Raw genomic sequence first — 23,831 nt, forward strand, 5'->3', positions numbered from 1 at the left:
GGGGTGGAGGCCCACTACATGAGAGGGGGGCGCTGGCTGCAGATGAGGGATGCCCTGGTGGGAGGACGGGCCCTGCAATGCAACAGTGCGGCTCAGTCGGTGTCTGGCCCCAGCCAGCGCCTAAGCCAGCTGTTCCCATCTCAGGCCCTGGGAGGAAGGACAGAGAGCAGCCTGCTCCTCAGGGTGACAAGGAACAGCTCATGGTTTGCCTCCTCCAGGAAGCCCCTGCAGGATGAACGTGGCCCTGTTACAATTACTCCCTCTCTGGTCTCCTCAGCATTCCAGGGCCTGGCTGGACCCCACAGTGTCACATACTTGCTTAATGTTCCTTGAGGTCAGCTAACTTCATCTTGCTCCAATCATGTTTTTCCAGTGGGAGAGAAGCTCTTAGGTTGCACAAATTATACCTTTTTTCTTCTTTGTTCTTTCTAAGTACCTAGTACCTCCTAGGCGTTAGCAGAAGTTGGTCCCTGAGATGCAAGTGTGACTGATCCTTGGCTTTTGGGGGCTGAGTCAGGCAACTGTGGGTCCCAGGGCTGACTGGGGGCACAGGTCAGGGAGCAGTGCTGAGTGCTGGGCTCCACTATCCACCCGCCCAACCACCCTCCCTCTGATGGTGCCTGGGCTCTGTTATGTGGCGGGCACTGTGCTCGGCAGTGGGGAAAACCAGCCACAGGCTCTCTGCTTGTGGTGCTCAGAACCTGGTGGGGACACAATTAACTAATCACACAGGTGAATACACAATTAGAACTGTGGCAAGGTGACAAGGGCTACCAAGAGCAGGCACATGGTGTTACGCTGGCGCACAAAGAAGGACTCCAACCTTGCCAGAAGTTCCTGGAAGGCTTCCGTGCAGAAGTGACAACAGAGCTGGGACGTGACAGGAGAGCGTGGGTTACATTAGGTGAAGGGGGAGCAAGTGTGAGGAGGAAGGAGGAGGATGGGGTGAGGCTGGCCAGCGTGGCCAGTGCGAGAGGGAGGCAGTGCCAGGCTGCTCTGGGGTGGTGGGGCAGGGCTGGCATGACGACGGGTCAGAGCTGGGTGAGAAAGATGGAGTGGATGGCAGAGCAGAGCCTGCGAGGAGGTGATGGCATCATCAGCGTCTCTCCAGCAGGTGCTCCTCTGACCTTGCCAGAAGTTCCTGGAAGGCTTCCGCGCAGAAGTGACAACAGAGCTGGGACGTGACAGGAGAGCATGGGTTACATTAGGTGAAGGGGGAGCAAGTGTGAGGAGGAAGGAGGAGGATGGGGTGAGGCTGGTCAGCATGGCCAGTGCGAGAGGGAGGCAGTGCCAGGCTGCTCTGGGGTGGTGGGGCAGGGCTGGCATGACGACGGGTCAGAGCTGGGTGAGAAAGGTGGAGTGGATGGCGGAGCAGAGCCTGCGAGGAGGTGATGGCATCATCAGCGTCTCTCCAGCAGGTGCTCCTCTGACCAGTGGGGCTTGGGTTCTCACCAGGAAAATGGGCTAATATTCACCTGCTTACTTCATAGGGCGTTTGAGATAATTAAACAAGACAAAGGATATGAAAGCACTTGGTAAAGCTTAAAGTCCTGAACCTATCGATGAACATTACAATTTTCTAGAAAACCCTTCTCCTCCTCCTTTAACATGCGAAGTCCCATTCAACACTCAAGATTGAAGCTTAGCAACACCTCTTCAGGGAAGGCTTCTCTGACCCCACAGTGCATCGGGGCCTCCTGTGTGTGCCTTTCGAACCCTGAACTTAATGTGGCCATAGTGAGTGTTGGTTCATTTGTCTCCCTGACTGGACAATGGGCTCCCTGGGGGCAGGGGCTGTGTCTACCTTGTCCATGGCTGTGTCCTTAGCCATTAGCATGGTGCCTGAGACATGGCAGGTACTCACTGAATGTCCATTCCGAGAACGAGGGAGGGGATGGCAGGAAGTTGGTGGGCAGGGCTGGACCATGCTGAGCCAATACCCCAGCCCTGTGTTCTGCTCCCTTGTTCCCTGCGCCAACTGCAGTGACTGTCCTTCTGAGACCTAGGCAATCAGCAGCTCTTCACAGAGGGCCCATGTTCCCCTGGGCCTCAATCTGGGTGATGGGGCTACCCTGCGGGCACTGGTATGGAAGGCAGGCCCAGAGGAGAAGGGCTCTCACCTGTGGCCGAGGTTCTTCTCTCTAGAGACTCCTGGCGCTGCTGCTGCTGCTGCTGCTGCTGTTCCATCACTTGTCTGAAAAGCAAGCACAGCAGGCGGTCTGACTCTGTCCACGAGCCCAGGCTTCAGAGTCAGGTTTCGCTGGCACTTCCCAGCACCACTGCACCCCGCTGCCTCCACTTAATAGGAGGGGGAAGTGACTGGTTCAAGTTCCTGAACGGGGCAGTGCTGGCGGTTTCCTGAGTCTCAGGCTCAGGGAACAGGGAGCCCCTCGCAGAGGGCCAGTTTGATTTCCCTCACCAGAGTGAACAAGCTCTTCCCTAGGCTGGACAGGCTCCCCTGGCCTTTGGGGGTTTGTACCTCAGGAACACCTGTTCTCAGTGCACCTTTTTCAGCTCTCTGGGGCAATTCTTGGGCATGGGGGGTTGTCAGGAGAAATGGACCTGAAGGCATGCCTCATTCTCTTCACCAGAGGCCTCCAGTGGAGGGTCACTTGGTATACTGTGGTGGGACGCTATGCACACCTCCTAATATCCTAGTTCCTTATGGCAGAGTGGCCTCAGGGTGCTCTCAAAGGCTGGTTGAGTGAGGACAATGACCTACAGATGCGTACACATAATCTGGAGACTGAGATGCCAGAGTGGGCGGGGTCTTAAGGAATCATCTAGACCAGGGATAGCAATAAGGTTTTAACTGGTGTGCAGCAAACTCCAAACTCCTGCTATTGAAGCACAGGGTTAAGGAACATTCTGAGACCAACTCTGGGCTCAATGAGAGAGAGTGCCGGAAGAACACTGCGTCTGTGCCATGGCAGGGAAGGGCAGCCAGGAAAGCATGGGGTTTGTAGGACCTGCAGCCTTAATATGCAGCAAGTTCATGGGTCTCTGGTGCCTGGCAATATGTCTGGCATGCAGTAGGTGCTCAACAGATGCTTTGTGAAGGATAGATATGTGAATCTCATCCAGTTGCTTTCATCTTAGAGACGGGTAAAATGGGACCCAAAGTTTACTGCAAAAACCGTGCAGAGGCAGGAGCCTTCTGGTTCCCGTTCTGGGATTCATGGCTTTGTGACCATGGGCAAGTTATTTCCCTTTCCTGGTCCTCAGATTCTTCTCTGTAAAGTGAGTATAACACCACCCGCTTCAGGGGTTCTTGTGAGGAGTATGCCTGCTGCCTAAAAATAACGAAATAGTCTCCTTTGGCATTAATGTTGTTTGAAAAGCTCCCAGTAGCACCTGCAGTAGCTTCTCCATCCAAACTGTCCAAACATCACCTGAAACTCCAACCTCCCCAGCAGGATCCATATACTTAGAAAGCCCTGGTAAAATGAGGATGTTTGGAAAATATTTAAATCAGGTCTGAATTTATGGCTTTGTTTGTGTGAGAACAGAAAGGTTCCTGTGCTCAGAGTCACTACCTCACCGTGTTGTCCTGAGTAATTCATCTCTCTCCTGGGCTTCCTCCCTTTGTGAAATGATGGGCAGTGGAACCAGTGAGGGTCCCTGGCTCAGGTTTGACTCCTGCAGTTTGTAGCCGGACTCAGGGAGTGCTCTGGTCTGAGGACACGCCTCTGTAGCCAGGGCTCTCACACATGTTTGACCTGGGCCTTGGGTTAGGATAATGCAGCACTGTGAGTGTTCAACCAGTTCTGAAGGATCTATTTAGCAGCCATCTGCCTCTGTACGTTTATGCCTCATGTCTGGTGGGGCTCACTCCTTGATGGCCTGCGACTGGCAGAGGGCTGCAGCTGGAGTCAGACATGACTGCCAGTCCTGGTTCTGCCTCTGACTCCCTGGATGCTTGGGAGAGCCATTTCCATTCTCTGAGCTTCAGTGGGCTCATGTGGGAAACAGTAATAACAACCCCTAAGAGTAGTGTAAGGATTAAAACGAGAAAAAGACAAGCCTGCGGAATCAGCACACACATGTGATTTCACAAAAATGCATCTCTCATGTCTGTATGCACTCCGGCAAGCATATTCCCAACCCCACGTGCTTGAGATAGGCAGGGCGAGGTTAACACCATTTTCAAATGGAGAAACATGGATAGGCAGTAACTTGCCCAGTGTCGTAAAGTACAATGTCAGAGGCAGAGATGCCTCTAAGAGACTAAGTCACTCAGAGCCTAAGGCTTTCATTTCTCAGCATGAAGGACACCAGAGAAGAGAAAGTCTTGGGAGAAGTCTCATGGCCAGTTAGTGAGGGGGTGGGGAGGCAAAAGCCAGATTTCCTGACTCCTAGTCCAGGGCTCCACTTGAGTCTAGCCACAGACAACTGGAGCTTTACTTCCTATCCAACAAAACTGGGTAGGGATGGCCTGAGCCAGGCCTGACCTCCCTTGACACAGCTCCCACAGACCTGAAATTCGAAGCCTTGTCAGAAGAGGCAGAGACCCGTCATAGAGATGGCAGATGTGGATTCAAGCCCTGGACCTGCCATTTCCTGGCAGTGTGACTTCAGGGGGGCCGCTCTACGGTGAGCCACCATGACCTCTTCTGTAATTTCAGGACAACAGCACTGACCCATCTTCCCAGTGCTAACACTTCAGAAGCTCTGCTGTGGGGAATCATTCCTATCCTATGGCCCCTGAACCACATCCCATGGGAGCTGCCTCCTCCACAGGCTTAATCCCTCCACATCATAACTACCTCCTAACACTCTTGGGCAGGTTCAATTAATGGCGAATGAACAGCACTCAGGACACTGCCAGGCTTATCCTGAGAGCTGCGTAACTGGAGGTCAGTGGTGCTCTCTGTAAAATGCCATGGACTCTCAGTTGCTCCTGGTCTTCAGGTCTGGGAAAGCTGCCAGGTACTAGTTCCCTCTTCCCATCTGGTCTGGCTTGTCCCCTGCCCCCAGTGTGTGCCTCCGAAAGTCCACCCGAGGGGCAGATGTGTCCTCGCTTGCTGAAGGGTGCCCCTGGCCACCGGGCACTACTGGGGAGCTGCCGGCTGGCCCCCACTGGGTGCGGGTTACCTTCTCTGGATGTCCATTTCATCAGGAGAGGGGCCATTCTGCACTGGACGCTGGGTAGAGGGGCCTGTGGGGCAGAGAGGCATAAAAGCAGAGTGGTTAGTAGAGAGAGAAAGGCCCCAGCAAACAAACCCATAACTACCAATCTCTGCCCATCCTGCCACAGACAAGATATCCTTGACCTACTCCTAAAAACTGGTTCTCACATCTGTGCAGCGCCCCACCCTATCACGGTCTCCTCACCACCCTTTCTCTCCCCCTTTCCCTTGGCTCTTCCTCCTGAGCCAATAAATGGGATCCAAATTTTCACAGGGTTAAAAAATGTCCCTTTTGGCTTCTGACCCCCTTTCCTTCCTTCTCCAACTACACTTGCTGTTTCTGCTTCCTCACTTGCTACTGTCTCCTCAGTGTTAACTCTGGCCTCTCTGCAGCCCGCCAAGAAGCTATTCTAACTAAAATCACCAGTGGACTTGGAATTTCCCAACCGAATGGATCCATTTCATTCCACTTTTTGAGCAAAAGAGTGACACTTACAGTCAGTGTTTAAGGGCCAGAGTTTAAAACCCAGCAGGTCTGTCTGAGCCAAAGCCTGTGCCCTCCCCAGGGGCAGCACCCTGCTGCCTGCATTAGGAGTCTGCAGCTGTGGGCTGGGAAGGAACAAGGTCCTGTCATCACTCCCCTCTGTTCTGGACTGACTGGAGCCTTCAGACCACACCCTGCCCTAGACCTCCAAGGCAGGACACCAGAGCAGGTCTGTTGCACAAACCCCCACCATCCCGTCCTGCTCTGTGCAGATGAGGCTGGTGCTGGGAGCCTGCGTCAGGGCTCCTTGTTGCTGTGCCACATTTAAATCAAAAGCCAGGCTTCTGCCCCAACCTGAGAAAGAACTGATTGTTCCTGTTCTTTGCCTGCTCAGGTGTCACTTGGGAAATGCGGAGAGTCACAATGAGTTGGGGAGGGACTCTGGCAAGCTGGCCTCACACCTCCCTGACTAGATGGGCAGGGCTTTGTTTCTACCCCAGGATGAGGTGACAGCAGCATGCAGGCTACAATACCAATGATATGGGGACTCTCTATTCCCTCCTACCTCGCAGAGGCCCGGGGTCTTAAGGGTCCTTCCCTCCTTGTTCTTAGGAAACAAAAGCAATTAATACATGAACACCACTTTAGAGCAGTCAAGGCACTTTTCTTAATGTAATTTCAATTTAATTTTAACTCTCGCAACCCTGTAAGACAGCTCCCATGAGGACTTGTAACAGCTCAGGAAACCAAGCCTGAAAGGTTATGTGACTTGCTCAAGGTCTTACCTACAGCAAGTTGCAAACTGCCTGAGAAATGCTACTTCCTCAAATCCAATCATGCTGTGGTGCCACATTAAGACAGGCTTGAAGAACAAAGGCGGCAGACTCACATGCTGCCATAAGAGCCGCAGCTGCCCTCCATGGTGCCCTTGGTGCCACTACCCCTGCCCACTCATTCTGGCTGAGGTAGGGGCACTTTTGCTCCACATTCTGAGACCCACGCCTGGGCTGCTCTGCTGCTACATGACCTGGTCTCAGCCACTGACCCCACTCCTGAATCTGGATGCTGTCCTTCTTCAGGGGGTTGAGTCCCTGTCCCAGTGACCTTGTCTACCACCAGTCTGAGGACTGGTTCCTGCCTTGTGGCAGAGGCCTTGCAATGCTGGACTCCACTAGCTGCTGCAAGGTCCTCCTGCGTCTGCCAGGCTGGCCTTGCCTAGGTCACTGTAACTGTTGCCTGCCCTCCGTCAGGACCCCAGATGATAGCTAGCTGTCCACACAGTGGTCTGTTGTGGTTATAAGCTTTGGATTCCTTATTCTGCCTCATTCCTCCCAAAACCCTCAGCCAGCTTGTTCCTCCAGAGGGTGAGGGGAGTGCAGTGGGAGCCCCTGCCTCTCCCAGGGGGTTCCAGCCTCTGCACTTAAGACATACTTAAAAATTAGCTGGAGTTTTAGACACCACAGAGCAGAACCCTCAGCCAGCTTGTTCCTCCAGAGGGTGAGGGGAGTGCAGTGGGAGCCCCTGCCTCTCCCAGGGGGCTCCAGCCTCTGCACTTAAGACATACTTAAAAATTAGCTGGAGTTTTAGACACCACAGAGCAGGAAAAGATAACAGTTGATTGCAAAAGGCCTTCCATTTTTCTTAACTAAGAAAATGTTAGACTGTTTTGAGCTACCAGAGTCCTTAACATTACAAAGTACAGTCGCCTTGTTTTAGGGAGGAAGCTAAGGCCAGTAAGAGGAAGGGCTTTGTCCAGTGTCACCCAGGGTATCTGTGGCAGAGGTGAGATTCCCACTATCTACACCTCACTCCTGGCCTGTCCCCTTCTCCCCCAGACACAGCTGGCCCCACAGCAGAGTCAGGGAAGGACAGGGAGGAGGATCATTCCTCCAGACTGTTGACGATCCCTTGGGAAATCCAGGCAACAGCCCATGTGTAAGTGCTTCTTCAGTGGTAGGTGCTTCTCCTCATGGTGGGAGCATCTGCATAAAGAAAAGCTCTCCGGGTCGCTAGTAATGATTCTCATCTGTCCTGGTGTTGAGATATCACACACGGCTTCCCTGTGTCATCAGAAGCCCAAGTGGAGGACCCACAGTGTCTCTTGTGCTCCAGATGAGCCCCTCAGAGTCACCTCCCACCTCCTGAGCTGAGCTTGGATCCTGCAGCATCCAGGACAAGGGGTAAGGCAGGGCTCCTCCTTCTTCCCCTCCCACGTGACATTAGTTACTGAGTCTTACTGATGCTGTGTCTGACACCCCACAGACCCACCCCACCGTTCTGTCCCCATCTGACTGCCTCAGCATCTCTCTCCCTGAACCATGCCTCAGTCTATCAATGGGACTCTCACCACCACTCCCTCCACTTTCTCTCTCTACTTGTCTTCTACATTTACACTGCAGCCTAAGTGGTCTCTGGAAAACACAGACCTGACCAGTATAGGTCCAAGTTCAATCCAGTAAGATTCAAGGCTCTTCCAGTATGGATTCAGGTCCCAACCCCCGCCCCCCACCTGCTTCTCTTAAACATACCCCCCGAGTAGACCTCCTGCATCCGCCCACCGAGCCTGACCCCATAGTGCAGTAGACCTCCCGCATCCACCCACTGAGTCCAACCCCACCATGCAGCAGATCTCCAACATCCGCCCACTGAGCCCGACCCCCAGTGGAGTAGACCCTCTCCATCTGCCCACTGAGCCCAACCCCACTGTGTGGTAGAGCTCCCACATCTGCCCCCATGGGCCCAGCCTCCTGTATCTGCCAACTGTATCTGCGATCCCACAGTGTAGCAGACCTCCCGTATCTGCCCACCGAGCCCGACCTCACACAGTGCTTCCCACCTCTTTATTATTGTGGGCTACTCCATCCACCTGGGACAGCTTCTTCTCCTGCCATCTTCACCTGCCAAGGCTTCCAGGCCCAACTCAAGAGTCACCTCTACCATAAAGCCTTCCCCAAGTCATACTCCTTCTCACTAACCAATACCCATGTGCCTCTCTCACAAAACCCAAATTTCTAAGATCACAGCAATCTGAGAGCTGTCTTCTTTTCTGTAGTAGAGCCCCAGCTTCTCACTCACTAACCAATACCCATGTGCCTCTCTCACAAAACCCAACTTTCTAAGATCACAGCAATCTGAGAGCTGTCTTCTTTTCTGTAGTAGAGCCCCAGCTTCTCACTCAGCACTCCACGTGCAAGGCCTGGCTCATATCAGATACTTGGTACATTTCACTGAATTGGCTTAGGAAGGTTAGAGTAAACTCATGATCACCAAACCTGGAGCACAGGTAAAGCAGTTGGGCAGAACTGGCTCAGATGAAAATGGAGACACCTAAAAGGTGAGCCACAGAAATATAAGGCCTAAAAGGTGCTATGTCTGAATGTTTGTCTCCTCCAAAGCTCATGCTGAAATGTAATTGCCATTGTAATAGTATCAAGAGGTGAAACCTTTAAAAAGTGATTAGGCCACAAGGACTCATGGGTGGGACTGGTGCTGTCATTAAGAGGGCTAGCTTGGCCGCCTCTTGCCCTCCCGCCTTCCACCACAGGATGATGCAGCAAGAAGGCCTCTGACAGATGTTGGCCCCTCAATCTTGGACTTTGCGGCCTCCAGAACTGTGAGCCAATAAATTTATGTTCATTGTAAATTATCCAGTCTTAGGTATTCCGTAACAGTAGCACACAATGGAATGAGACAGAAGGGATCTTCCAAATTCCTCCTGCTGGTTAAGAGAGAAGAGAAGGCTTATCAAGGGAAAAGTTGCCAAGCAGGAGGAATTTGGTGAGGAGGGGTGAGGGGGCTGGCCAGAGGGGACAGGAGCTGAAGAACCCAGAACAGAGTCTGTATGACTGGAGGAAAGTTTGGAGCCAGGAACGCTAGTCCCTCATGGTGGCACTGGAAAAAGGCCTGCTCCTACCTGGCAGCATCTCTACCTGGGACTAACTGAAGGCCTTAGGCAGGTCACCCCCCTCCATCACTCCTATGCAAGCAGGGACACTAATGGTCGCCACGTGCCCTTCACAGGTGGGTCTGAGGAGGAGACGAACTTATACTTGGTACTTGTACTGTATGGCTTTTCTAGCGTCTGTCTTTGACATGAGGACTTGACAAACGATTCCAAGACAAGGCACTATCATTTTCAAGAAAGCCGCCCTGCGTAACAGAAAGGGGTAGGGAGGGCAGACGAGGGAGAAGAACCTAGGTGCACATTATTGGGCTTTAAGGAGAATGAACCATCTACAAGGGCGTGGAGAGGACACCCCTCTCCTCCCCCACTCCCTTCACAGCCTGGCTGAGGCGTGGAGATACGGGCAAGTCATTGGATGGACCCAGGTCATGTGTGGCCCAGGTATACAGAAAGCACCTCCTCATGGGACTGTTAGTGCTAAGCCCCTATGCTCACCAGGACACATTGCACATGCCTGTATGTGGGAGGAAAGATAGGAGAACGAGCACAGGCAAGCACACCAGTCTGACTTTTCATCTCCAGGGAAAAAGTGTTCCATCACCTCCATATTCCCAGCACTTAACAGTTCTTGGCATGCAGTCACCGTGCAATACACATTTGTTGAATAAATGAATGATTGGCCCCAAGTGAACTGTCTGAAGATCTCCAGTCAATGGTTGAGACTACAGCAGGTGACACATTCTTAGAGAAAACAATAGAAGTCTAATGGCTTGAAAGCTCTCAGAGCTGGAAACAGTCATTGGCTCAGCTGACTGTGCCTATGATGCCTCAAGACGTCAGAGCAAGTGAGATACTGTGTGTTGTCAATGCTGGTGGCACTTGGAAGATAGAGTGGGATGAGGTAAGGGAAGAGAGAACTCACATTTCTTGGGTGTCTGCTATGCCATGTACTAGGTCTTGTGCCAGCGACTCTAGAAATGACCCCTCACTGAGCCCTCATCCCGGGAGCCCTGCTGTGATCTCTGTCTTACCCACAAGAAAGCTGGAGAGTTCAGGAACTGAGCTAACATATTCATGGACCCTGAGCAGATCAACAGTGAAACCAGGTTTAAACCCAGCAGTAGAGGACTCTAAATGTAATGCCCTCCACTGAATTGCCACGACTGCAGTGGGACAGAACAAATGAGAGGAAGAGAGGGAAAGGAGAGGAGCGACAGGGAGAAAGGCACGTCCGAGAGGAGGAGCCGCCACTCAGAGCGTCCTGCCTGTGTCCTCTCTTGGACTGCAGCCTCTCAGCATCCACGGACCTCATTGCTCGGTGCCCCTGTCCACATGGTACCTGTGAGAGGTGTCCCAGGAGAAAGATCTGGCTCCCAGGCTCCCAGGCCTGTACAGAGCCTTAACGGCCACCGCATCTGATTTCGTATGCTGAACTGACTGACATGTGTGTTGGGCCCTAATGGGGGTGAGGCAGTTCTCAATGGCAGTCTTCCTCCTAATGGGCTGAAACCTGTCTTGCCAGGATTGCCCACCGTGGTCTGCTGGGACCAGAGAGATGGTCTCCCAGTGCTGGCCTGGCGGCCATGGACAGTGGGGAACCGTGCTCTGCTCACCTCCAATCCTCCCACTGCTCCATTCCCATCCCTGCCCGTGCTCGACTGGACTGTCCCGGTTATACACTCCTCTTTAGAGTGAACTCTGCTGGAGTTCTGCCACTAAGTAGTTAAGCGCTGCGGGAGTCCCTCCCCTCTCCCTGGGCCTCAGTTTCCCGTAAAGTGAGAAGAACGAAACGAAGGAACATCTAGCTCCAAATCTTCACAATTCAAAAGGATGAAGAAGGAAATATACTAAAATCTTAACAGTGGCTATTTTGGGATTGTGAGATTATTATTCTCTTTTTGAACTTCCAAATTATGCATAAGCAGCAACTTTTAGAATAAATAAGCAAACAACTAGGAGTCCCTCTGGAGGCAGCCCCTCTGAGACCCCACCCCGCAGGCCATGTCAGGTTGGGGCTGGGGTTGGGGTGGCCGTCTGCGGTGCTGCACTTGCATTTCTACAGCCTGAGGGGGCAAAAAGGTGAGGTGCTGCTGGCACCCCTGAGAAAGGTCTGCCTCCTGCCACCCATGAACGTTCATGAGGCTCTGGGATAGGAGGGATGGGCTGTTTCCAGTTTGTCTCTACAAGAAAAGGATCCCCGGGCCTCTTCAAAAGATGGAATCTGAGATCCCAGGAGCGCCTGAGACAAAGGAGCCAGCACCTGTTCAGTGATGCTTGATGGAATTTCTGCCCAACAAACAACAGCCATCTGGTCTGAGATGGGCCAAGTTCCAAGCCCTTCTAAGTCCCCCTGCCTCCGCCATCTCTGGCTGGCTCCTTTCCTCTCTCCAGAGGGTCCCTCTATTTTGAAGTGAGGTTGGGGGTAGCCTTCCCAGCGTGACCCCTAGCACGCCTTCTCCTCTCATTTCAGGCCCTACTTTCCTCATGGGTGCCATCCTGCTGCCAAGCAGGCGAGTGTCCATGTGGGAATGGAGTGAGTCTGTGACTTGGGTCTAAGCCCCGGGCTGGCCACTATCTTTACAGTCACCTGGCCAAGGCCGCACAGGAATTGGTGGCAGAGCTGGGACCAGTGCCAAAGACAAATGTCTCCCGGCCCAGGGCTCTATCCGCCACAGCACACTGGTGCTCAGCCTTGGTTAAACAAACAATTCTGCCTCCCTGTTTAGAAGACAAAGGTAGTTAATGTTTAACCCTATCTCCCAAGCTAGGTTCAGCAATACACAAATACCTGACAGCCCTCTTCCATCCTTTCCCCCCCTATTTATTCTGGCAAACCTCTCTTGATATTTTAACACAGGAACACTGTGTGAATGTTCTAGTATCTTCTCTGCCCAATCCCTACTACATGACTGTAGGTTCACAGCAGGCTGCATGTTTTACTCAGGTCACCAGAGCCAACTGATTTGTCACCCACTGAAATCCTTCAACAGACCCTCATACCTGAGCCCTAGCCCTGGGCTTAGGAGCTACAGCTCAGCTCTATGATGACCAATGGTAAAGCTGTGTCTAAGAGCTCAGGGTCTACAAGACCCGCCAAGCTGGAAGGTCATCGCTTGCAAATGTGAAGACGATGCTTCAGAGACAGGTGTCTGCCAAGGGCCACATGGTGAGAAGCACCAGCCCTTGCAATTAAGCATCAAAAATGATACGCCAAAGAGGAAGGACCTTTTTCTAATCCTCACAAATGACAGCAGGAGGCCTGTGAGCAGCACCCCTTCCCCATCTTGTGTAGAGAGGTCCAGATGCCCCGGGAAAGAGCCAGGTCACACCACTCCTGGAGCGAATCAGGGCTACAGCCCAGTCTCCAGCTTCCAGGCCAGGATATCCCAACCCACCTGCTTGGTCCCACTCAGGCTGTGCTCCTCAGGCAAGTTGTTTTCACAGTAAAATATTTTTTCTCCCTTTCCTAAGAAGCTCACTTCAGGATACAAAACTAACCTTAAAATGAACCTCAAAAAGAATAAATTGCAATAAAAATCTATCATAAAATCTTTATGGTTTACAAGGCATCTTTGCATCATTTTTTGTGGTTAATCTGCCTAATAGCCCAATCTTATAGATGAGGAGACTGAGGCTCAAAAAGGGTAGGGGAACTGCCCAAGGTCACAGGCGCCTCTAGTACATGGTGCGGCTGGAATAGGGGCCCAGTTCTCCCAGCGCCCAGCCCTGCTTCTGCTTCTGCCCCACCGCCTCTGTAAGGCTCCCACTGTAACCCTCTAATCGGTCAGTGACAGAAACTTGTCCCAAGACCCAGTGCTCCTGTCCCCCACCCCTGCCCCAGGAGCAGGTGGGAGTGAAAGGAGAAGAGAGGCCCGTGGGGAGCAGGAAAAAGGAGGAGCTCCCGTCACCTACAGTTCACTCTGCAAAGCACGGTGCAGTCACAGTGGCAGAAGCAGAAGCAGTGGAAGGTCCACTCCCTGCTGACCATTATGGGCAGGGCTGCTGGGCAGTTCGGGAGGCGCCGCTTGCATCCTGGCCACTTACCTCTTCATCCTCAGCCGCCTGGCTTGCGCACTGGGTAACTGATATGCTTCTAGCCGTCAAATGGGCTTCACCACTTCAATCTTTAATGAAGCTTCCCAGCTAACCTATCAGAACCCTCCTGTCTACCTGATTCCAGCAAGCTCAAGAGGCCCAGGAGGACCATGCAGACCCCTTGTGGGGCAGTGACACCAGGTGCCTGCTGGAAGAGACCTCCCACTGTGGCTCTCCTCTCACTCCTGTGGGCAACGGGATGGGACAGGGATGGTGTGGAGTCCGAAGGGAACAGGTGACCAGACAAATGAAGAACGCCCCGGGCACTGCTCAGCTTTGCCCCTGTTCTTCCCAGGGGCTCTCTGGAGGGCCTTCTTGCCCGGGATGGGACAGGGATGGTGTGGAGTCCGAAGGGAACAGGTGACCAGACAAATGAAGAACGCCCGGGCACTGCTCAGCTTTGCCCCTGTTCTTCCCAGGGGCTCTCTGGAGGGCCTTCTTGCCTTCCCTTTCCTTGCCATCACATTTGCTTGCTTCTTAACCTGTTCCTGCTGCTCCTATTTTCTTTCCTACACCAACTAGCTCTAAGGCCTACAGATCAATCCTCCAACCTGCGGGCAAGCATTCTTCTCTTCCACTGCCCCAGGACTCCACCCACCACCAACCGGGCAGCCTGCTCTACACACCCACACCGCGGGCCTCCTTGCCATCTCACTTGTGGATACAGTGACTGTGCCTTCTGCCTGGAAGGCACGCCTACATGCCCCTGACTGGCACACTCCTGCTATCCATAAAGCCCAGGTGAGCGAGTCCCTGTCCTGCGATGCTCTCCCCCACCCCCAGGCAGCGGCACTAGTTGCTTCCCCCTCGTCTCTCCTGCTTCTCCATGGCAGGCTCTGCACGTGGCCTAAGTACAGCACCTACTGCCAATATTGTGAGCTTCTGCCCACTCTACTGACCTGTGAGCTCTGCGAGAGGTAATGCCGCCTCTCACCTTTTTCTGTACTCTCACGTCCGGTGGAGGGCCTGGCACAAAAAAGTGTGCAGAGGACGCCTGTGCAACATGCCAAACATGGCATCACCCCAAACTCTCCATATGGGAGACCCAAGTTAGCACCTTCTCATGGAAGGAAGGCCCATTTTCCCACTCCGATTTCAGTTTTCCCCACTTTCGGCCCTCGGCTTGTCTCTACAAAACGCTCTCTAATAGTCTCTCAGGTACATCCTCTCCGGCCTGCCTAGATCTAATAAGCCTCATGCTCTCTCAATTGCGGGGCTTTCCAACAGCCCCCAACTGGTCTCTACCACAGGCTTGTCCCCTTGAGCCTGTGCTTACAGATTAAACATCAGAAAGGAGAGCTCTTCCACACCATCCCTTGGCCAGGGAACTACTGTGGTTTCCCACTGGTTTACATGGGGAATCCTCACTTTGGATTTGAGGTCTCTTAAACTCTACTTTGCTCAGCCTGGTCCGCTGACCACCTCCCTCCAGTCCTCTCTTTTTCTATAGTGACCCTACTTGGATCAGGCAGCCACATCAAGCTCCTCCCTTCCCCAGTGGCCTGGCGCCCTAGAGTCTTGCCTCAGGGATACTCACTGTTCCCTACATACTTCCCTGGAGTAGAATGCAAATATGCAAAAGACGCATGGAGTTTTAAAGTACAACACTGGCCTTCAAAGAAATCCTCACCCCCAGGCTGTCGCCTCTGAGGGCATCTGAGGCCTGGCACCTCATTCCCTCCTGTACTTCTTTCCTGACCTGGTACTCACACTGTCCTGCCATCCAAGTCCTACCCCTCATGATTGACAGATTGATTCTGGTGGGCCTTGTGACCATGGGTTAGTTACACACTTTCTCTCTTTGGGACTTAATTTTCCCACCGTAGGGGCTAGAGAGGAAGCATGATGAGGATGAAGAGGAGGAGGAGGAGGATGCCGTTAGTATCACCCACTATTTACTGAGTGCTCACCACTTGCCAGGCACTGCTCTGAGCACACAGACTTGAAGCCACTTAAAGCTAAATTTGAGTCCTGGCTCTTCATTTACTCTTTGACCTACCTTGTAGTTCCAGGCAAAAGTCTAAGCTCTAGAACATTATATTGAAAGCCTGTCCTTCTACTCCTGGACCTGCCTAGTCCTCACACCTCCCCTTCTATTCTCCCACAAGCAGCCAGGATGGGTAGTGCTCCTGTGAATGGCGCCAGACTCAAACATGTTGCTGTGCTGTTGCAGATTCTGCTGTCTCTCTCTGGACTGCTCTTACCTCTAACTGGCAAACTTCTACCCATCCTTTAAGACCTAGATCAGGCATGCCAACCCCCAGGCTCTCCCATAAGCCCTCTCCCTTGCCTCGGCCTGCATCCTAGGCCTCCTCTCTAGGCTCCCATAGGCCTTGCACTTCCCTCCATCATAGTACATGACACACTGTATTGAGCTCACAGGTGGCTCACCTGGCTGTGAGCTCTGGGAATGCAGGGACCATGTCTTATCCATCTTTATGTGCTGGTGTATGGCCCAGAATAGATGCTCAGTAATTCACAGATGCTCTGTTCATTCATTCATAAAACAATGATCACTGTGCCAGGCACTGAGGATACAGCCGTGGATACAACTGCTCCCCTAGAACTTACAATCTAGAGAGGAGAGATGGGCCACCGATAAAGATATAACAGGTAAGAAGAAAAATACAGCACAGTAAGAAAATTAAAGTGGCACACGTGTGGGTCCTACTAAGACAGACTGACTCTCTGATTAGGTGACATTTGAGCAGAGGCCTGAATGAAGTGAGGGAAGAAGCTGTGAGATTATCTGGAGGGAAGAACATTCTAGGCAGAAGAGACATTAGTGTAAAGGCCCTGAGCCAGAAGCATGCTTGGCATGTCTAGGAAATGGCGAGGAGGACAGTGCAACTAGAATGAAGTGGGCGAGATAGTGGGGAGGAAGTGAACTCAGAACAATAGCCAGGCCAGAACATGTGGGGCCATGCAGGCCTTGGAAGGAGATCGACTTTATTCTGGAAATCCTCGAGAGTTTTGAGCAAGGACTGACCTGACTTGACTTAGAGTTGAAAGATCAAGCTGCTTGCTGTGTGGAGAACAGACTACATAGCAGGCTAAGCATAGAAGCCAGCAAATCAAGTTGGTAGCTATTGAAAAAAGTCACTCATTTGTTCAGTGCATAAATGGATGAATGAAGGCAGGCAACAGACAAGCAGGTGAGGGCAGGGTCTTAAATGCTCATACCCTGTCCACTCCAGAAACTGAAAGTTGAATCCCAAGTTTGACACGTGGCTTTCTGAGTCCAGAGGGATGGTTATTTACTAAAATACTGAGTTGGCTCTTATTCTATACGAGCTAAATTGGCAGAAGTTGTGAAATTATCATTCTTTAGGAAAGAGATTATATATGCCATGTAAGAAGAAAGAAAATGGATGTTAATGAATTCTTCATTTATTTTAGAAGGATGGTATTTGGCTATAAAGATGGGACAGGTTAAATGTCTATAACAATCAACCCCTGCCTGATCAAGTTAGGTTATGATTTAGAAAGCTTGGAGGCTACCAGCTGAGCAAGGTCTCTTTTGAGAGGGAGTCTGGTCCAATGGGCAGACACCTGGACTTGGAATCAGAAGACCTGGGTTATAGGCCTGCCTTTGTCACTCACTAGTGTGGCCTTGGACAGGTACTTAACTGCTATGAGCCTTCATTTCTTCATCCTTAAAGTGGAGACAGCAATTCCTAATGTCTCTCTGATGATCTCAGGAGGATGTTGTGAAGATCCATTGAGCCGAGGTCCAGGCATAACAAATGGCATACAGGAAGTGGGGGCGGGGAGGGTGTTCCTTTTCCCAAGGAGCATATGACTTAGCTCCTGGGGGGTGTCACATCAGTAATGGAGTGACACTGGCCATTACGAAGGGGTGGGATCTTAGGACATGACTTGGGAGTGGGAGCTGCAGGAAGAACTTGCATTCTTATGGTGCTTTCTGGCTTACATGTCACTTTCCATCTGTTTTATCATTTGAGCCTCACGACAACTTTGTAAGGTGGTTATTACATCCATTTTAAAGATGAGGAAATTAAGGCTCAGAATGGTGAAATGGCTTGCTCAAGGTTTCATAGCTGCTACGTGTGACAGGGTGTGGAGCAGGTGCCTGGAGTTAGGATGTGTAGACCTGCCTTGAGTTTGTGCCAATTCTGCCAATCACCAGTGCTGATCACAGGTGGCTCACCTTTAGCTGGCTGCTTACCGCACCCCACCTGGAGGTGTATTAGGCGGGCACGGCCAGGCACCCTCCACAGTGGATCATCAAACATCTCAAGCCTGACTGCGCATGTGGTGCCCAGGCTGTACCTATGGAAAACTAAGAGCCCCAAGGGAATCTTGCCATTAGTGTTCGGGAGATAATCCTGGGACTAGCGGAAGGAGGAGGACTTTTCTTCTCTGGGGTGTAACTGCAAACAAGTCAGCAACTCTTTAAAGGAAGACAATGTGGCAGCAGGATGCTGGTGGGATGTTCAGAAATTGGGGCCCCCATGAGGGATATACAGTACTGCCAATGTGCAGAGGGAGTGCCCAGGGGTCAGGCAGAGACCCTCCTCAGACCTTGATTTGAATCTCAAACCACCCAGATCTGCTTGTGCCCCACCCTACTGATCATCAGATCCTCCCGTCTACCCTCAATCCTGTAGCACCTGGCTCAAGCCCCGCTTCCCTTGGAAAGCATTCCCTGACCACCCCAGGCCAAGCAGCCTGGCCTCCCTGTCTCCCAAAGCATGGGCTATCGGCAGTACCACAGAAGTGGATATTGTTAGTTACCTTTGCAAGTACTTGTTCTAAAAAAAGAGTAACTTCAAATTGTTATAGTAATTCACAGACATCATCTCGTGTTATCCTCACAACAACCCTGTGAGGTAGGTATGAACTTTGACAGACATCATCTTGTGTTATCTCCACAGCAACCCTGTGAGGTAGGTATGAGCTTTGACAGACATCATCTTGTGTTATCTCCACAGCAACCCTCTGAGGTAGGTATGATGAACCCATTTTACAGAGGGAGAAACTAAGCCTCAGAAAGTTTGGGTGACTTGCCCAAGGGCACACTCTCGGCACATCTGCTGCCTGAACCCAGATCTCAGTCTGCACCATTTTACAGAGGGAGAAACTAAGCCTCAGAAAGTTTGGGTGACTTGCCCAAGGGCACACTCTCGGCACATCTGCTGCCTGAACCCAGATCTCAGTCTGCATCCGAAGCTCCTTCTGTAGCATGCACACCTTACAGCACAGACAGCGGCTGGCCAGGGAAGGCATGCTCTTCTAGTGGGTGGTGCTGAGCAGGCCAAGGTGACGGGTGCGATTTCTGTGTGAGACAATTCCATTGACCATGTCCCTCAATCACAGATAGCACCCCTCACCTTGAGCCCCATTTCACAGGCTGGCTAACGAGCCGTGCTGGTCCAGGAACCTTGTCTTGGTCTGCAGAGGAGGGTGTGATGGCAGGAAGCGTTGTACTACGTGAGGCACACGATGACACAGGAGCAAACTGGCATGCTTGTTCACTCACCAAACACAGCTGACGCGTCAGTCTCCCTTCAAGGCATGGGAGAGATGGACATGAACAGCAAGGCGCCTGCCCTCAAGGAGCTCACAGTCTGGACAAGCAAACAAGACTGCAGACAACTGGGTCAACAGCAGCGCAAAGGATGAGCAGAAAGAAGGTCGTCAGGAGACAGATGGAGGAGCTGTGTGTGCAGCCCACAGCAGCAGGTTAGGACACAGCACCGTGGGGGTGGCCCCAAGTATGAAGTGAGGCAGGAGCTGACCCCAGGGGCTTGTCGACCAGACTCACACACTGGAAACCATATGTTGTGCCAAATGGCATGCACATTAGCTGTTAGGACAGAGGCAAAAATAAAGCACCGTGGGAGTGCAGGGGAGGTTGTGAATGATCATGTCATGGGTGGCTGGAAAAGGCTTCATTTGAGCAGCAACATTCTGAAAGGACGAGCAGGATTCTGAAGGTGTTAGGAGAAGTGAGAGGGGAAAAGAACAAAGGGCATTCCAGGCATAGAGCAGCCTGAGGAAAGGTGTGACAACACATCCCATGGAACTGTGGGTGGAAGGCCCTGCTTGATCCACCAGGCCACGAGACTTTGAGCATCAAATCCCTGTGAGAACAGAGGTGGGTCAGGGGAGAGATGAGCCTAGCTTTCAGGAAGTGGCCGCCAGAGGGCAGTGGGGAGCAGGCAGGAGGCCTGCGGGGAGGGAGGCCTGGGGCAGTCTGTGCTTTTCCCTTCAGGTAGGGGGTGCTGGGCCTGCTTTCTGGTTCATGCCCAGCCCAGAGGCATCCCAGGAGGCAGAACATGCCCATGACCTCAGCAGCCAGGAGATGAAGACAGTCCAGTATTTCTTTTTCTTTAGGGCAAAAAGGTAGGTGATTTCCAAGGGAAAGAGGTTCATTCAGCTCCAACTACAAGAAAGTTTAACAACGTTCCACTCCTTCAACGAGGAAAGGAAACTGGGCCTAATTCTCCAGAAGGTCTGTCTGTCTAGAAGTCCCTTTTCTGACATTTCCTAGGAGTCCATGGCTGTGCTGATGCTGTAGCCAGTGGGCCACTGGGCATCTATTAAAGATATGTGAGGTTGGAAAAATTGGGAAAACATTTTCATCCAGCACCAGGAGAGTCATATGTTGAAATAACCCAATGATGTCACTATAAGCAAACCAAGTAAGAAAACAATATATTACAATATCAAGAGGTCAAAGAAAACAAGTACTTTATCCTGTGTTTTAATTCACTCAATGGATTTCCATTAAGCTACTATGTTTTTCTTCTTTTTCTTTTTATAGAGTCCCACTATACAAAATTGATAAAGTAGAACCGTTCTGGTTGCATCAGGGTGAGGGCCCTGACATACCTTCGTGGACCTCTGCAACTGTTCAAAACAACCAGTTTGAAATTCACTTCATTCAACCCAAAAATTATAAACAAACTTGCCTTTGACTATACGTGCTTCTGTTCCACGCTCTGCCCCAAACCGGGCCTGACATTTCAAGACTTACAGTAGCAGGTTAGTGCTGTGCCTGAGGCTTTAGAGGAAATACATACCCTCACATCGAGCTTGGTGCACCAAGTCCTTAACTCATAACTTGCAGGTGCACTAGTGTCAAGGCTGTTCTGTCCTTCTTGTTTTCAGAACTCCTACAAGCAGCACTGCACTTTACTGTACATGAGGCCATTAACCCCCAGGATCTCATCTCAGAGAGGCATTACCACCTCCAGTTTACAGATGAGGAAACTGAGGCTCAGAGGAAAAGTCTTGCCCAAGGTCAGACAACCTGTCTGCAACAGCAGAGCTGCTCCCAACTGCTACCCTGTGAATTCAACTTCATTCTAGACCTAGCAGGACAACTGCTAGACGCCCAGCACTGTGACAGAGGTCCAGGCACTGTGACTCACATACTCATGGGATAATCCAGTGCTCCAAGAGGAGAAGTTCTAAGGTTCTGGGGAAAGAGGCTCCTCCTTCCAGTTCTGGATGCAATGGCCTGCCTACCAGAGGTGTTCATGGGCCCCAGCCCCGGTGGTCTGTGCAGAAGGCCTAGCACACGGAGGAGGGGATCTCTGGGCCTTCTCTTGCACTCTTCCCCCAGCACATTCAGGCTTAGATACAACACAAAGTTCAGCTCCCCTTGTCACTCTGGGTGACCTACTGGGATTGTCTATGACTCTGAGATGGGTTGGGGATTGCCGGATCTTCTAATTTAGAAAGGGTATCTAGGGGACTTAGTGGGATCTGACCTTCTATTTTTGGTCCTGAGTTGATGGTAAGAAAAGCGAGGCTGTGGAAGGGCAAGCTGAAGGCTACTGTGGCTCCTGAAGGCAGGAACAACGGAGAAGCTTGCCAGCACGGGCAGGTGCTCCGCCAACTAGGAAAGTCAACTGGATTAACCAAAAGGGAAAAAGTGGACAAAATCTGGTTACTGCAAGCCCTCCTGAGTGCTGCCTTCCATGCACCTCTGCCCTCTTCCTAAAGCCCCACCTTGATCCTAGGCCCCAGTGAAAATGACCTTTTAGGAAGGAATGACTGTTTCAAATCTAGGTCGCCTGGGACAGTGGGAGAAACTGCAGGTGTAGCCACAGTTCTGCCCCCAACTTGTGCTGTGACCTGCACAAGTCCCTCCCCTCACTGGATCTTAGTTTTGTCATTTGCAAAATATAAACCCAGTTCATGACACCTAAGGCTCTTTCCCTAGTTCCCACTCATCGGGCCTCCCCTGAGCCTAGACTATCTGCCTTCTACACCAGCAGAAGCTTTGAGGAGGAAGATTTTCTTGAAAACTCACTCCCATCGGGTGACTGAGTCCCATCAGCTTGGGGCATCACCTTGCTTCAAGTGCCACCTGGGCCCTGCTCTCCTAGAATAATGGAAGACAATTATAAGATGATTGTGGCAAGTGTTAAGAGAACTTGAAGTGGTTTAACGGAAGAGTACAGGATCTGGGGACAAAAAGTGAAGCAGGGTCGGGGAGCAGCCCTGAAGGACGCCCACCAGGCACCAGGTGTCTTGCATAGGTACTACGTCACGTAACCCACAAATGGTCCATTGTCTTATGGCATCCATTTACAGAAGAGGTGATGTGCTTAAGGTTGTACTGCTCACAAGTAGTAGGGCAGAAATTTGGACCCAAGGTAGTCTGGCTCTAAAACGTGCTTTCTTCCCACTGTACCATGTTGCTGATACCGCACCTCAGTGCCTCCACATGAAAAGGGGACACTCATCACTTTCTCTTCCTGACTGCTGACTGTAAATGGTTTGAGTCAAGTACTCACTTCCTCCCTCTGGGGCTCAGTTTCCCCAGGTGAGAGATGGTGTAGACATTATGCTGTCTACCTGGCACTGTGAAGTGATGATCAAATAAGACAACAGATAAGACACAAGAAAGAATGAGTCTGATTTTTACAGAACTTCTAGTCCATAGTTATCAATTCTCACAGACCCAATGGCCCCCTGTTTATAACAAACATTTTTTTTGTCCTTTTTTTTTTTGAGACCGGCAGCACCACGCTCAGCCAGTGAGCACTGTGAGCGCACCGGTCATCCCTATATAGGATCTGAACCTGCGGCGGGAGCACTGCTGCACTCCCAGCGCCGCACTCTCCCGAGTGCGCCACGGGCTCGGCCCTATAACAAACATTTTGTAATGTTCCCTGTATTGTCCAGAAATGAAATTCATAGATTATATAACCTACCTACATAAATTAGAAAAAAAATCAGTATAATGCCTTAAGAGTACTGTAAAGGAGAGATAAAGAGAGAAGTAATCTATAATAAACTGTGCATTGCAATCTGTAAAAAGTCAGACACAACCACATTAGGAGACAGAGTCAGTTAGAAGCTGCACCTACCCACACTGAGGACACTGCTGCTACAGATGGACTGACGTGGATGACTAAAACATCACAAATGACAATGCTGGAGGTATGCTTTTCCTGAACAGAAAACAATGCTTGGTAAAGTAACAAGCTCAATAAAATACAATTTTCTTCTGATGTATGTGGTAGTTGCATGCCTAGGAAATTCATAACATACTAAAACTGGTAAACAAAAGTCAGTGCTTTTTCTTAAAACAGAGTAAGTTCTGGCTCAGGTAACTGAAAATAAGGTTTCAGTACGTGTGTTGGCTGGGTGTGTGAAACAACGTGCTGTTGTGCAGGACCGCCCTGTACACTGCAGTGTGTTGAGTGCACCTGGCCCCTCTGTCCACTGAATTGCCAGGATCTCCCTGTTTCCACACTGTCCCTGTTGAGAGCTCCTTGTCTTGTCCAACCCTGCCACTTCAGGATCTAAACACCAATGCCTGCAGAGAAGACAAAGTACGCCTGAAGCCACAGGCCAGGCAGTGGCTGCAGCGGGCCAGGAACCCAGACTCCCTACTGTTGGGCCATGTTGCGGCGCAATCAAATCATAAGGCGCCTGCCTAAGTATGGTTCCTGTTCCCTAAAATAGATCAAGCGGTGGCCATCTTGCTGGCGTAAGGCCTCCGCCGCCGTTTCACGAGCGCTTTAATGCACGTAGCTAGAAGTCCTTCTTTTCCGGGGCCCAGTGACTAAGCAGTTTTTGCCCGCCCTGTCATCACCCCTCTTCATAACTTGTGGCTTCCCCTGATTGGATAACCATCTCCTCCCGCCTCTCCTCTCTGTTTCCGCTTTCTTCCTCTATATAAACTCCAACACCTTTCTAATAAACGGAGTTCCGGCTTTGACCACTCTCCTGG

At 51.4% G+C, this 23,831-nt stretch overlaps 1 protein-coding gene across 1 annotated transcript in view; it reads right to left on the bottom strand.

The window, feature by feature from the left end:
* EVL (Enah/Vasp-like) overlaps positions 1-23,831 on the bottom strand; it is a 93,819-nt gene that overhangs the window by 20,665 nt on the left and 49,323 nt on the right. The window contains exons 4-6 of the mRNA XM_008590874.1: positions 5,095-5,158; positions 2,121-2,194; positions 3-72 (exon numbers count right to left, since the gene is read on the bottom strand). Of these exons, the coding sequence (XP_008589096.1) occupies positions 3-72; positions 2,121-2,194; positions 5,095-5,158 (208 nt within the window). The remainder of the gene's footprint in view (positions 1-2; positions 73-2,120; positions 2,195-5,094; positions 5,159-23,831) is intronic.

The sequence above is a fragment of the Galeopterus variegatus genome, unplaced genomic scaffold (genome assembly GCF_000696425.1).
Source record: "Galeopterus variegatus unplaced genomic scaffold, G_variegatus-3.0.2 Scaffold6416, whole genome shotgun sequence".
Lineage (NCBI taxonomy): Eukaryota > Metazoa > Chordata > Mammalia > Dermoptera > Cynocephalidae > Galeopterus > Galeopterus variegatus.